The sequence below is a fragment of the Xyrauchen texanus genome, chromosome 8 (genome assembly GCF_025860055.1).
Source record: "Xyrauchen texanus isolate HMW12.3.18 chromosome 8, RBS_HiC_50CHRs, whole genome shotgun sequence".
Taxonomy (NCBI): domain Eukaryota; kingdom Metazoa; phylum Chordata; class Actinopteri; order Cypriniformes; family Catostomidae; genus Xyrauchen; species Xyrauchen texanus.
In genome coordinates, this window is record NC_068283.1 from 14108926 (window position 1) to 14123557 (window position 14632).

Sequence of the window (14632 nt, forward strand, 5' to 3'; positions counted from 1 at the left end):
CTAGCTTCATTCGTTACAGAACGATCTGACCAAGATGGAAGCAGCGAGTAACAGTTCAGAGAGACTGGAGGAATTCGTGAACAACAGCAGACTTCGTATGGAGAATCAAGAGAAGAATCTCAATGACACAGCTCGCGCTGTTCAGGCTTTAGTGGCGCAGGTGTCCGGACTCACCCAGCAAATCCAACTTCTGCGAGCTCCCACTGCGTCGCCCGCACCGCCGATTCCCCAACCACCACCAGCGGATCCCTCCCACTCGGAGCCCCGCCTACCGGTTCTAGAGCCGTATTCAGGTGAACCCAATTTTTGTCGAGCTTTCCTAACACGATGCTCAATGCATTTTTCTCTCCAGCCCAGAACATTCCAGGATGAGAGAACCAAGGTCGCCTTTGTCCTGACACTATTGACTGGGAGAGCGGCGCTATGGGGAACAGCGGTGTGGGAGAACCAAGACGAATGCTGCGCCTCGTTCCAAGCTCTGTCTGCTGAGATGAAGCAAGTTTTTGACCGTGCCGCTGCCGGTAGAGAAGCAGCCAGAGTGCTGGCCGATTTGCGTCAGGGAGAGAGATCCGTATCGGACTTCTCTATCGAGTTCCGGACCCTAGCGGTGGAGAGCCAATGGAACGAGGAGGCGCAGTGGGACATGTTCCTGCATGGGCTGTCTGACCGCGTCCAAAGTGAGATATACGCCATGGACCTTCCCACCAAGCTCAACGACCTCATCGCTCTAGCGTTAAGAGTGGACGCTAGGCTGTCCAGAGTGGAACAGCGAGCACAGACCAACCATCCTTCGGGAGGACTTGGAGGCCAATGCTCTGGAGGTGGGGACGCGGTCAGCCCCGTCTGCCATCCCGAGCCCATGCAGGTGGGTCGCGCCCGGCTTTCCCGGGAGGAGAAGGAAAGGCGGAGATCCCAGGGCCTCTGCATGTACTGTGGAGGAGCTGGACATTTCGCTTACAACTGTCCTTTAAAAGGTCCAGCCCGATAGTAAGTATGAGGCTACTATTGGGTGGGATCTCCGCCGAGAAGACCTCATCGACATCTATTCTCCTTCTGGTAAGACTCCAATGGTCCACCCACCGTCACAACTATCGAGCACTCTTGGATTCTGGGGCTGAAGGTAACTTCATGGATTACACGTTTTCACACAACCACTAAGTTCCCCTCAGGTCCCTCACACATCAGATTGCTGTACACGCCCTCAATGGTGAGGAACTTCCCACAATTTCACTAGCCACTGAAGACATCACCCTCATCACGTCAGGCAATCACACCGGAACCATCTCCTTCTACATCCTGGACACTCCTCTCGCCCCCATCGTCCTTGGTCATCCCTGGCTCACCCGTCACAACCCTAAAGTGGACTGGCAATTGAAGTCTGTGTCGGCATGGAGCACTCAATGTCATAAGTCTTGTCTAATGTCTGCCTGTCCGTCTGTTTCTGTCCCTGTGTTTCAGGAGGAGACCGTGGATTTATCTAACGTGCCCGCGGAGTACCTGGACCTGAAGGAGGTGTTCAGTAAGTCTCGGGCTGCTTCTGTCCCTCCACATCGTCCCTATGACTGTGCCATAGAGTTATTGCCAGGTACGTCTCCGCCTAAGGGCAAGTTATATTCACTCTCGGTTCCAGAGAGGGAGGCTATGGAGAAATATATTTCTGATGCTCTAGCAACAGGGTTCATCCGCCCTTCCTCTTCTCCGGCGGGGGCGGGATTCTTTTTTGTGGGGAAGAGGGATGGATCTCTGCGACCTTGTATTGATTACCGGGGGCTGAACAGCATCACGGTAAAGAATACTTATCCTTTGCCGTTGATGTCTTCGGCTTTCGAGAGGTTGCAGGGAGCATCTATCTTCACGAAATTGGATTTACGTAATGCTTATCATTTGGTCCGCATCAGGGAGGGGGATGAATGGAAGACTGCTTTTAACACCCCCAGGGGGCACTTTGAATACTTGGTCATGCCGTTCGGCCTGTCCAACTCCCCAGCGGTCTTCCAGGCACTTGTTAATGACGTGCTACGAGACATGGTCGACCAGTTAATATATGTCTACCTGGATGACATATTGATTTTTTCTTCTTCTCTCCAGGAACACATGCAGCACGTCCGGCAAGTGCTTCAGAGGTTGCTAGAGAATGTGCTTTTTGTCAAGGCGGAGAAATGCGCTTTTCATGCACAGTCTGTTCCTTTCCTAGGGTACATCGTGTCGGTTGAGGGAATGCGCATGGATCCTGAGAAGATCAAGGCTGTGGTGGATTGGCCAAGTCCAGATTCCCGTAAGGCTCTACTGAGGTTTCTGGGGTTCGCCAATTTCTACCTGGGTTTCATTCACAATTTCAGTCAACTAGCCGCGCCTCTGACCGCCTTGACCTCTCCCAGAACGACGTTCAGGTGGTCAGATGCAGCCGAGGCTGCGTTCTCCAAACTAAAAGGCTGCTTCGTTTCAGCTCCCATTCTGATAACCCCTGATCCGTCACGTCAGTTCGTGGTAGAGGTCGATGCGTCAGAGGTGGGGGTAGGCGCAGTGTTATCCCAGCGTTCTCCTTAAGACGACAAGATGCATCCTTGCGCGTTTTTTTCTCATCGCTTGTCCTCGGCCGAACGTAATTATGACATTGGTAACAGAGAGTTGTTGGCAGTCAAGTTAGCCTTGGAGGAATGGCGCCACTGGTTGGAGGGTTCGGGGGTACCCTTTATCGTCTGGACCGATCACAAGAACTTGGAATACATTCGCACAGCTAGAAGACTAAACTCCAGGCAGGCTCGGTGGGCTCTTTTTTTCGGTCGTTATGATTTTACTCTCTCGTACCGCCCGGGTTCCAAGAACATCAAACCCGATTCTTTATCGCGTATTTTTGATTGCTCCGAACGCCCGTCCACTCCCGAATGCATTTTACCAGAGACTCTATTCATCTCTTCACTCACATGGGAGATCGAATCGAAGGTCAAGACGGCCTTAGAAGGGGTAACGCCCCCGGCTCGGTGCCCACCGAATCGTTTGTTTGTGCCGGAGGGGTTACGGTCCAGCGTTATTCAGTGGGGACATTGTTCCAATGTGGCTTGTCATCCGGGAGTTAATCGAACTAAGTTTTTAGTCAAGCAACGATTCTGGTGGCCTCTGATGGCTCGTGACGTTCACAGATTTGTCTTGGCGTGCTCAGTTTGTGCCACTGGTAAGACTTCCAATCGACCCCAGACGGGTTACTTCAACCGCTGCCGGTGCCTTCGAGACCCTGGTCCCATATCGCTCTAGATTTTATTACCGCCCTCCCACCCTCCCAGGGGTACACGGTAGTTTTAACCGTGGTGGACCGATTCTCGAAGGCGGCTCATTTCATTCCCTTGCCCAAATTAACCTCAGCCAAGGAGACAGAGGTGATCGTCATTGACCACGTCTTTCGATTACATGGCCTCCCGACAGACGTGGTTTCTGACAGAGGACCCCAATTTGTGTCAACATTTTGGCGAGAGTTTTGCAAACTACTGGGAGCGACTGTCAGTTTGTCCTCAGGGTTTCATCCCCAGAGCAATGGTCAATCTGAGCGAGCCAACCAGGACTTGGAGAGAACGTTACGATGTTTGGTATCCAAGAATCCTTCCTCGTGGAGTCAACAACTCTCTATGGTGGAGTACGCCCACAACACGTTGCCAGTGTCATCCACGGGCCGATCTCCGTTTGAGTGTAGTGTAGGTTACCAGCCACCAATTTTTCCTAGTCTGGAATCCGAGGTCGCGGTCCCCTCCGCTCACGCCTTCGTCCAGAGGTGTCACTGCACTTGGACTAGGGCCCGTGAGACTCTACTCCAAGTGGGGTCGCGCACCAAGGCCAAAGCCGATCGCCACCGGTCTAGGCCTCCCGTATACGTCGCTGGTCAAAAAGTGTGGCTTTCCACTAAGAACATTCCTCTCCGCTCCGTATCAAATAAACTTGCACCCAAATTCATCGGCCCATTCACTGTCACCAAGATTGATAGTCCGGTGTCAGTCCGCCTCAACCTTCCTCTGGCGTACAGGAGAATTCACCCCGTCTTTCATGTATCCAAAATAAAACCCGTTTTTTATTCCTGCATTAATCCGCCGGTTCCGGTTCCGGTCCCCGCGACTCGTAGATGGGGAACCTACTTATTCGGTCAATTGCATTCTGGACTCAAGACGGAGGGGACGCGGATTTCAGTACCTGGTGGACTGGGAAGGTTACGGTCCGGAGGAGAGAAGTTGGGTACCGGCCAGGGACATTCTGGATCACTCCCTTATCGATGATTACGATCGGCAGGTAAGGGAGCCTGGGAAGGGGGGTACTGTCACGGTTCATAAATCCTGTCTCTTCCTCGTCTCGTGCTCTGTTGTTTACGTGTGTGTGTGTGTGTGTGTGGATGTGTGTGGGCGTGACTGCTCGTTTACGTGTTCAGCGATCAGCTGTAATCACTTCCCTTCACCAGCTGCAACCCATTTCGTCATCCTTAAATACTCACCACTTTCTCATCTCTTTGTCAGATCGTTGTTTTTGTGATGTCCGGTTGTGTTGATCCCTCTAAGCTCCAGTCCTGTTCCCTCGTTGTTCCTGTTCGTGTTCGTGTGGATGTTATGTGGATTCGTCGTGTTTGTTCAGCACTCCTCACCACCCTTCTCACCGGATTCATCTGACAATTGGAGTTCCTGCGCCACTAAACCGTCACCCTGACTTTTCCCCAAGCTTCACATTTTGACTGTTAATAAACTTATTGTCACTTACAACTTGCCTCCTAGCTTCATTCGTTACATAGGTACCTTAATGTGAATGTAGCTTGAAGTTGTTGAATACGATGTAATTGGGTCATGACCAACTGCATAAATGTAAACTTTCTCCAGAAAATGACAAGATCAACAACATTACGGACCATGTATTTTCAGACTCAAAGAAGTCATACTGTGCCATGTTTTTAAACCAAAATCCTACATTTCTGGTGTATCTGTTTAAAGGTTATAGCTCTGCAAATCCCAGAGTTTAACAGCATTTTTGGTGCTGATATGTGAATGCTAGCAAAACGGATAAAAGATGGAAAGCCATTGAAAGCCATGTGAATAGCAGATATGTTTTTTTTTTTTTTTTTACCAGAAAAGGCACACCAGTGGTTTTACTGCATTGAACTGGTTTGATTTGTGAAAGTGGCTTATAAGTGTTGCCGTACCCTTGCCAGTGCATCCTCCTGCTCGGTTTTGACCCCGAAGCGGGGCAGAGCTGCACAAGTGAGGCTTGAGCTATGAGTAAGCTTCTTGACACCGCTGATGTGAGACATCGGTTTCTCTCGCTCCCGGAGAGTAGGAGAAGGAATCTCAACATCATTCTGCTTGTCTATAAGACAAGAAAATACATAAACCTTTAACAGATGACAGTTCATTTAAAATAAGTAAACTTCAGGTATTTTAGAGCAGTGAATTGATTGCATCACTGAAGTTGAGGTTCTGCGGTTCTGAAAATAGAAGCAAGGCTTAGACTTACAGAAAAGAGCATGAATATACTTACCTAAGAAGGTAGTCGAGATGTATTCGGACACCTGATTCCCAGAGCGACTCATCTCAGACAGATGAGACAGTTCCCTGTTTAACATCCTCTTGAACTAGAGATCAGAAAGGAAAGATGGAGGTAGATTGACAGAGAAAAAGGGGAGTGATAACACAGTGGATGGTAATAATGCAGCTTTGTCAGTGTATGTTAAAACCAGACATTCTGTAAATCAATCTATGTTGTATAAGGCTAGTTGAGATACCTAAAACCTTTGTAGCCTTTGTAGCCAATTTAGAACATTTAATGTAAGAGGAAAAATATTGTAAATATCTAGTTAAAATGAATCAGGGCACATTTTCACACAGTTTTCCACTAAATGAACACAAAGAAGAATGAAATGTAGTTTTAATTGTCATGTATATGCATGAATATATCAGTACATAGTAATAAACAGCAATATTTAACCTGTTGATACGCACCAGCTTTTTGAGACTTTGGAGACAGGCTTGTTTTGTTTATGAGACTCTAATATATAAGATCATATACAGTTTTACTACATGAATGCTGCTCAGATTGCACAGTTTGTTGAAGAACGATGACGAAGGGTAAATCTTTCAGGCGAGATCTCATGTAGACAATGGAGAATATATCAACATTTCTCAGATTTATCACTTTTATGGACAAAAAGTGCTATTGGATGTTTTTCAATGAACGCTTGACATGGACAATTGACCCAAGTGTGGCGAACTGGATTCATCTTGCGATCGTGATTTCATAACAAAGGTATGAAGTCCCGTTTTGATATTGCATGTTTTCATTTGTACTCCTGCACAAATAACTAAATTGCTATCGTGAAACAGAGATTGGATATCAATGTTGAACCCTTAGACCTTTGAAAATATGTATAATATGTTAACATTAATTACATTTATAGATGGTAAATTATATATTAAATGTAAACAGAGTGACATCACTTCCGCGTGGGGGGAATTGTGTATCAACAGGATAACCGCATTTATTGTTTTCTAAAACATTTAAATATCTAAGAAAAATACAATGCTGAGACTTCCACAAAAAATAATGAGAGATTGAGAGATGACACAAACAAATCTGATTTGAACTGACTAATGGTAATGAATCAAACTTACTCCATTACACCAAACACCATTTTTGCTATTAAAGTTTAAATTAGAGATGCTATTAAATCATCTCTGTCTTAACACTCAGGAGACAAGGAAGGATTATGAAACTAATATAATGGCACAGCCTTTAGGAAACTTAATGGCTAATCAATTAAAAAGCACATTCAGATCATCTCAGTATGCAGAATGGACTCTTTTCCACCATCGTGTCGAAGGTTCCCATTGCAAAACCATATTAATTTCCACGACCTTCAAAATCATGAATTTACGTAAAAAACAACAACAACAATAAAACATTAGTTGGTGACGGCGTGAGAGGTGGTGTGAGTGCGCTATGGAGAATGATCACATATTCAAAATGTTCTTTTGATTACTTTTCCCTGATTTTATCTCTGCTAAAGCAAAGAGAAAAAGGCGAGAGCTTTACCATCATATGCTAAGGGATTGTGGATGCCACCGGAAACAAACACACAGAAAGGTAAAAGTTCCCAGACTAGCTAAAAAGGACATTTATTGACAAAATATTATACAGTATGAGTACTAGATTGATATATTAAATGAGCTGGCTATCATAATCTACCTCCCTCATGAAAAAGCATGTACATAAAAATAATGTACCTTACTAGTTCAACCATCATCATAAAATCATGAATGATACACTAAACACTAACTTTTATTAACTTCACTGAAATATTATTGAATTAGACCAGCTACCTAGAAACAACTGGGTTACCTTGGCAAATGGACAATTGCGAGTCATCAGGGGCGGATCTACTGGGGTGGCATAGAGTGGCAATTGCCACTCTAAGAAAAAGCATTGCCACCCCATCTGCCACCCCAACATAAGTATCCAAATGTATTAAATATAAATGTAAGTATATTATAGTTGATGTTGACATTGTGTAGTGGTTGGTTCATTTTAAACTCTCACCGAATGCACAAATGACTACAGACCCATTGATTGATTACAGCAGCAACCAATCCCATGATTGTTTACAGCAGCTGCTGTGGCGAATCACAACATCGTCCAATCGCCTACCTACTAGTGCAGCGCGTGTACAGAGTTTGGGCTCTCGTGGGCTGATGTGCTTATTTCTTCAACAACAATAAACACATGGACAAATACATAATTTCTCAGTTGTTTCCAAGTATTCACTGAATGATTATCAGATACATCACTGACAGTTATGGGTTGAGACAGGTAGGTGACCCCTTTTTTAAATAGCTGTCATCAGGTATGTGTATAATCCAGATAAAACATCTCCAGTTCTTGAGTTGGAGTTTCTATTTCATCTGTGAGTTTTCTGACTGGCGATGCAGAGCTGGAATGTGTTATTATAAATGTTATGATGTATGTTTGTTGCGGCTGTTATCAGTGTTGTTTAGTGTTAGCAGTTTTTCCTCAAACTCGCACCAATGTGTCCCAAATTGTGATGGCCTTCTGGGCAGGTGCGGATTAACGCACAGGCTTGCATAGGCTGCAGCCTAGGGGCCCCACATGTGCAGGGGCCCCAGATTGGCCAGACTAGTTTTTTTATTTTAAATTTACTTCAGCGCAAACAAAAAAAGACCCTCATTGGCCCATAAGAATCATAAAATAAAAATAAGCAGGTGATTGGATAGATGTGACTTGGGGTAACATCAGTCCAGTCAGCTGCTGGTCAAATCATGTCAACCATTTTCATTTACATCACTGTTATTGCTAGACGGCATAGCTGCAAAATGTCCGAAATAAAGTACGATAGTGGAGCACAAAAACAGAAAATACAAAGATTAAAGGAACAATGTGACCAAGATATACTGAAAAAAATATCCTTAAATTGACTGGATACTTCAAGATCTTCGCACAGGAGCAGCTAATCTGCAGAATAAATATTCAGGTGATCTAGAAGAGGATATTGTGGACGAAATTGGACAATTCAGATCATTTATCAAAGAAAACGAGGACACCTCAGCAAGGTCACTGCTGCAACTTATAAGCAAGGAAACTACAATCAGTGTTTCCAAATGTTGATTTAGCACTCCGGCTATTTATGACTTTGCCTGTAACCAAAGCCAGTGGGGAGGGCTCTTTTTCAAAATGCAGATGCTGTATCAGTGCTATTTTACTGAGGCAAAACCTGTTGGTTTATAAAGCTATAAGCGGTTATACCAGCTTGCAGTTGAACTGTGAGTTTGCTGTCCTATTCTGCATATCGCTCCGCTGTTTTGTGGTCCGTTCTGCATAAAGCGGCAGCTCATTGCTTATCACGGCCCATTCGGCACGTTTCGCAGCGGAACCACCGGCCCGCTCGGTTCTCCCGATGGACATTCCGTCACTATTCGGCTCAAAAGTGTGTCTGCCCACCGGGAAAATGCCCGGTATGCCAGATTACCAGTCCAGCCCCGGTAGAGTGTGTGTGTTTGTGTGTGTTGTCTTTTTCTCTTTCTCTCCCTCTCTCTTAATTACTCTCAGGTGTGTCGTAACCAGGTGAGCTGATTGTTGATGGTGCGCACCGGTGCACAGTGTGTTTCCTCCCTATATAATCTGAGTGACTCATGGCTGGGTTGTGCGATGGGTGACGGTTGCTCGTGAGCTGGTTCATCTCGTTCATGGATGCTCACGTGCATATTGACATTTTTCCAGGTTCCTGCTGCTGAAGCGGAGAGTTTGTGGTTGTTGCTGTCTGAATTTTGGAAATCATCACCTTCCTAAAATAATGTCCTTTTTTTCAGAAAACACAAAAACTGAACCAAATATCATGAGGAGATGATTTAGGCAAAAAAAATCATTTTGGCAAAAATTACATAGGACATTATTTTAGGAAGGTGACGATATACAGAACTGTCAATAAATGTGTCTGTGTTTCTGCTACTCTCATCTCCCCACATCTGTTGTTGCATTTTTAAAGTGTAACACCCATCCACTGACATACAGATGCAATCTTGTGTTATAAAAATAAAAAGTTATATTTGGGTGAATTTGAATCCAAAACCTCTAAAAACTAAAGGCAAAAATGTACAACTAGATCAATGAGTCATGTTCTTAATCAAAGTGATGATCTATGCATTTATCTACTAACTAACAAAATCTCAAGACTGTGGCAGATGTAGAGATGACATATTTGGGTGCTTTTATCAGTCATTAAGAATGAATGTTGATTGAAACGGGTAATTTAAAATAATCTTTTACTGTGCATAACATAATTCATATTCATGAGTTTTGCAGCACTGTCCCCCAAAGTACAATTTTGTGTTAACCTTCACTTTCAAATAACTTATTCCAGCTGTTACAAAGGTGATAGGCCAACAGGACTTTTTTAGCAGAATAAGATCTCCATCCATGGGTACACTTAACAAAATAAAAACATTTGGCCATAACAATAATTAAATATATAATGATGAAATAATTATACATAGTTATCTTTAAATATAAAAAAATTATATATATATATTCAGATAATTAAAGTGCATTACATTCTCGTGGCAGAAGAGTTAATCATTGATAAGACAATACAAAAAGCGGCTTTAGAATACAATGTATTGTTTAATACCATATTATTGATCATAAATCAGTCATTGGCATACAGTTCACAGCAATCCATTTCACAAGTGAATTTGTCAATCAGTTCGAGATCATTATGAGGGCTTGTTTAAGGACCGCCAATGTACACCTGTGTCAGACATGCTTGTGTAGTGTCTTGGATGCGTTGCGTCATAAACATTAAATTTTTAGGTCACTGTGTCAAGTTAAATATAGTTTAATACTCAATCTTTAAACACATGTTGAGATCCCTTAGTTCGGATTTGCGCTCCATCGAGTGTTTTGAACGCAAGAACGTAACGCATGTCTGTGTTCTGAGTGTTTTTCTTCACTGTATAAACTGTGCATTACCACACAGCTGAAGTTTCAATTACTGGCCTCTGGAGTAAACAGGTGGTACTACAAGCTTACATTTCTCAGGAATCTTCCATATTATGTTCCGGGGGCATTGCGATTAATGGCATTAATTTTTTTAACGTGTTATTTTTAGTCAAATTAATTCAGCCCTAATATATACACTCACCTAAAGGATTATTAGGAACACCTGTTCAATTTCTCATTAATGCAATTATCTAATCAACCAATCACATGGCAGTTGCTTCAAAGCATTTAGGGGTGTGGTCCTGGTCAAGACAATCTCCTGAACTCCAAACTGAATGTCAGAATGGGAAAGAAAGGTGATTTAAGCAATTTTGAGCATGGCATGGTTGTTGGTGCCAGACGGGCCGGTCTGAGTGTTTCACAATCTGCTCAGTTACTGGGATTTTCACGCACAACCATTTCTAGGGTTTACAAAGAATGGTGTGAAAAGGGAAAAACATCCAGTATGTGGCAGTCCTGTGGGCGAAAATGCCTTGTTGATGCTAGAGGTCAGAGGAGAATGGGCCGACTGATTCAAACTAATAGAAGAGCAACTTTGCCTGAAATAACCACTCGTTACAACCGAGGTATGCAGCAAAGCATTTGTGAAGCCACAACACGCACAACCTTGAGGCGGATGGGCTACAACAGCAGAAAACCCCACCGGGTACCACTCATCTCCACTACAAATAGGAAAAAGAGGCTACAATTTGCAAGAGCTCACCAAAATTGGACAGTTGAAGACTGGAAAAATGTTGCCTGATCTGATGAGTCTCGATTTCTGTTGAGACATTCAGATGGTAGAGTCAGAATTTGGCGTAAACAGAATTAGAACATGGATCCATCATGCCTTGTTGCCACTGTGCAGGCTGGTGGTGGTGGTGGTGTAATGGTGTGGGGGATGTTTTCTTGTCACACTTTAGGCCCCTTAGTGCCAATTGGGCATCGTTTAAATGCCGCGGCCTACCTGAGCATTGTTTCTGACCATGTCCATCCCTTTATGGCCACCATGTACCCATCCTCTGATGGCTACTTCCAGCAGGATAATGTACCATGTCACAAAGCTCGAATCATTTCAAATTGGTTTCTTGAACATGACAATGAGTTCACTGTACTAAAATGGCCCCCACAGTCACCAGATCTCAACCCAATAGAGCATCTTTGGGATGTGGTGGAACGGAGCTCGTGCCCTGGATGTGCATCCCACAAATCTCCATCAACTGCAAGATGCTATCCTATCAATATGGGCCAACATTTCTAAAGAATGCTTTCAGCACCTTGTTGAATCAATGCCATGTAGAATTAAGGCAGTTCTGAAGGCGAAAGGGGGTCAAACACAGTATGAGTATGGTGTTCCTAATAATCCTTTAGGTGAGTGTAGATATATGTTGCAAAATGGTTACTATTTGGTTACTGTGAAAATGCAGTTGTATTGCAAATTCATGGACATTTGTAATATGACAGTGACTCCAATTAATGAACTAGTACTTGTTGCAATGAAGCTTGGTACCTTCATCCATAAGAACTATGCATGGGTGCTTGCTTTGATGTTGCCACCCCTCATAGTCTGCATGCCACCCCATAAAACAATGTCTAGATCCGCCCCTGCGATTAGACATGTACCAAAGGCATTTCACCAGCACAGTTGAGTATGGAATAGCTTGCTAAGCAGAGAAATCTGGGCCAAGAATATTATTATTTTTTTTTAACCCCCAATTTTGGAATGCCCAATTCCCACTACTAAGTAGGTCCTCATGGTGGCGTGGTTACTCACCTCAATCCGGGTGGCAGAGGACAAGTCTCAGTTGCTGTCAATCTACACATTTTATCATGTGGCTCATTGTGCACGACACTGCGGAGACTCACGGCATGTGGAGGCTCATGCTACTCTCCGCGATCCACGTACAACTTACCACGTGCCCCATTGAGAGCGAAAACCACTTAATCACGACCACAAGGAGGTTACCCCATGTGACTCTACCCTCCCTAGCAACCGGGCCAATCTGTTTGCTTAGGAGACCTGGCTGGACCAATGGTTTGTAATCACACCATACTGAATTGTGCTCAAGTAGAAATGCTGCTTGAACCGTTCATCAATATGCTCGGCCTGATGGTGGAAAAGTGCTAATTGCTGTTTAATTACATACACATACAAAAACACTCTGACTTTGCTTTTGATCATAAAAATTTTATATATTTGTTAACTTACTCTTTTATTAATTGTTGTGGAGAATCAAAGGCATTTTGTCCAAATACAAGATTTTTTTTACAGTTAAACGGGTCAAAAATTGCCTGAACATAACAATAGGGTTGAAGTTTGGAAAAAAAATGTCTTACAGCAAAACTCAAAGTAGATGGCCATAAGACACATGTTGAAAATATCTGCATCATGTTTATACATGCGCATATGCCTAGAGATAGCAGCATACAAATAAAACCATAAAAAAACAGCCAAGTAAAGGCCATTTGTACGTAGCAATGGTAACATTGTGTGATTAGAAGAAAGGCCTGTCTTTAATTAAAGTATAATTAAGTTATGGCCATTGGGGGAGAGCACTGTGGAATTATCGATTCTAATGCCTTTAATTCATCGCTATAGCATACAGGAGAAAAAAGGTATTTGTTATAAAAGGCACTAGCTGTTTATAAGCACCAAATGTTTGCCTCAAATTAACAAAATTGTGCAAATTCAGCAAACAACATGTAACACAACCCCACAGTCGTACAGCACGACTCCGAAAAGACCCCTGGTCTGTCCCACTGACTGGTCCTTCACACATTACAATCTCCATGGAAACCAGCAGGTTCCTTAGCAACTGCCTCCTTACAGTCCCTCCCGCAGCATGATGGGAGCAATGCGATGGGTTGGGTGACAATCTGAGAGAGTAGGCAGGTGTCTGTCTCTGACCTCCTCCAAGGTCAACACTCTTTGTATCACTCTCCATCTCTCCTCCATTCTGTCTTTATCGCTCTCTCTCTCTCTCTCCATCAGCTTGTTTTGTCTCATCTTTTCCTGTCTCTCTTTAGCCCTGTCCTCCACGTTCTCTCCATTATGCTACAGCTATACAGTTGCCCTCTGCAGTCATATTTTTCCATTACTTGCATTTTGATTCTTTCTTCTTTCATGATCTGCCTTCAATTGCTCCCCTATATGCTTATTACATAGATATATGCAAATAATGCATCAACAAGTTATTGTCACATTATGCAAGGCAAGCAACAACATGTTACGGTGGTAATATTCCTCCCATCAGTCTTTAAGACAGAATCTATCCTGTCAGTTATATTAAAAAACACAATGGGTAAAATAACAATTAATATGGAATAGCATATACACAGTACATGGTATATTATATTATATATATATATATATATATATATATATATATATATATATATATATATATATATATATATATATATATATGCCATTTTGCACACTGTAAACCTGAATCTTCCTCAAATGTACCTCAGGAATCAATAGAAACCATGTCTTTCTATCTATCTCATGCAGTCAAGGTCTGAGTTTATATAAAGCTTCATTTACATTTTTTTCTCTGTGGAAGTACGTGTCACAAACTGTACCAAGTCTCTGTCCGTACTGTCCTGAGTCATTATTAAAACATTCACAGAGTGCCACTGCCAACTGTTTTTAATATGCATCCTCTGGAGGACCAATCTGCTACCAGATCATGTGGGGGAAATTCTGACCAAATTAAACAAATATGTGTTACTAGGAAACTATGGTACAATCTGTTGCATTTATTGACTAAGACAGACTCTGCTGGTACAAGCAATGCCAACATTATATTTAAATCCTTAATGGTAAATATAAGGCATATACCAATGTTTTTTTTAATACTCATTATAATATACTTAATTATCATTACAATAATAATTTAAATTATTATTATTAATAATAATAATAATAATAATAATAAGGAATACTGTGTGCCAACTCTTATTATGCTTACATTTTGTGCTACTGTATTAATCTGCAGATCCATTCAAATGAAAGTTCTGTCATTATTTTGTTGTTTTAAACGTGTATAATTTACTTTCTTCTATAGAGCACAAAAGAAGCTGTTAGGCAGAATGTAAGAATGTTAACAAACAGCCTTAA

At 42.9% G+C, this 14632-nt stretch overlaps 1 protein-coding gene across 3 annotated transcripts in view; it reads right to left on the reverse strand.

Annotated features, from left to right (window-relative positions):
• The window catches only part of LOC127648031 (cAMP-specific 3',5'-cyclic phosphodiesterase 4C-like), a 92189-nt gene that overhangs the window by 14890 nt on the left and 62667 nt on the right, over positions 1–14632 (reverse strand). For all 3 annotated transcript variants that reach the window (XM_052132599.1, XM_052132601.1, XM_052132600.1), the window contains 2 exons: positions 5503–5596; positions 5168–5331 (listed from right to left, as the gene is read on the reverse strand). In XM_052132599.1, coding sequence (XP_051988559.1) covers positions 5168–5331; positions 5503–5596 — 258 coding nt within the window. The remainder of the gene's footprint in view (positions 1–5167; positions 5332–5502; positions 5597–14632) is intronic.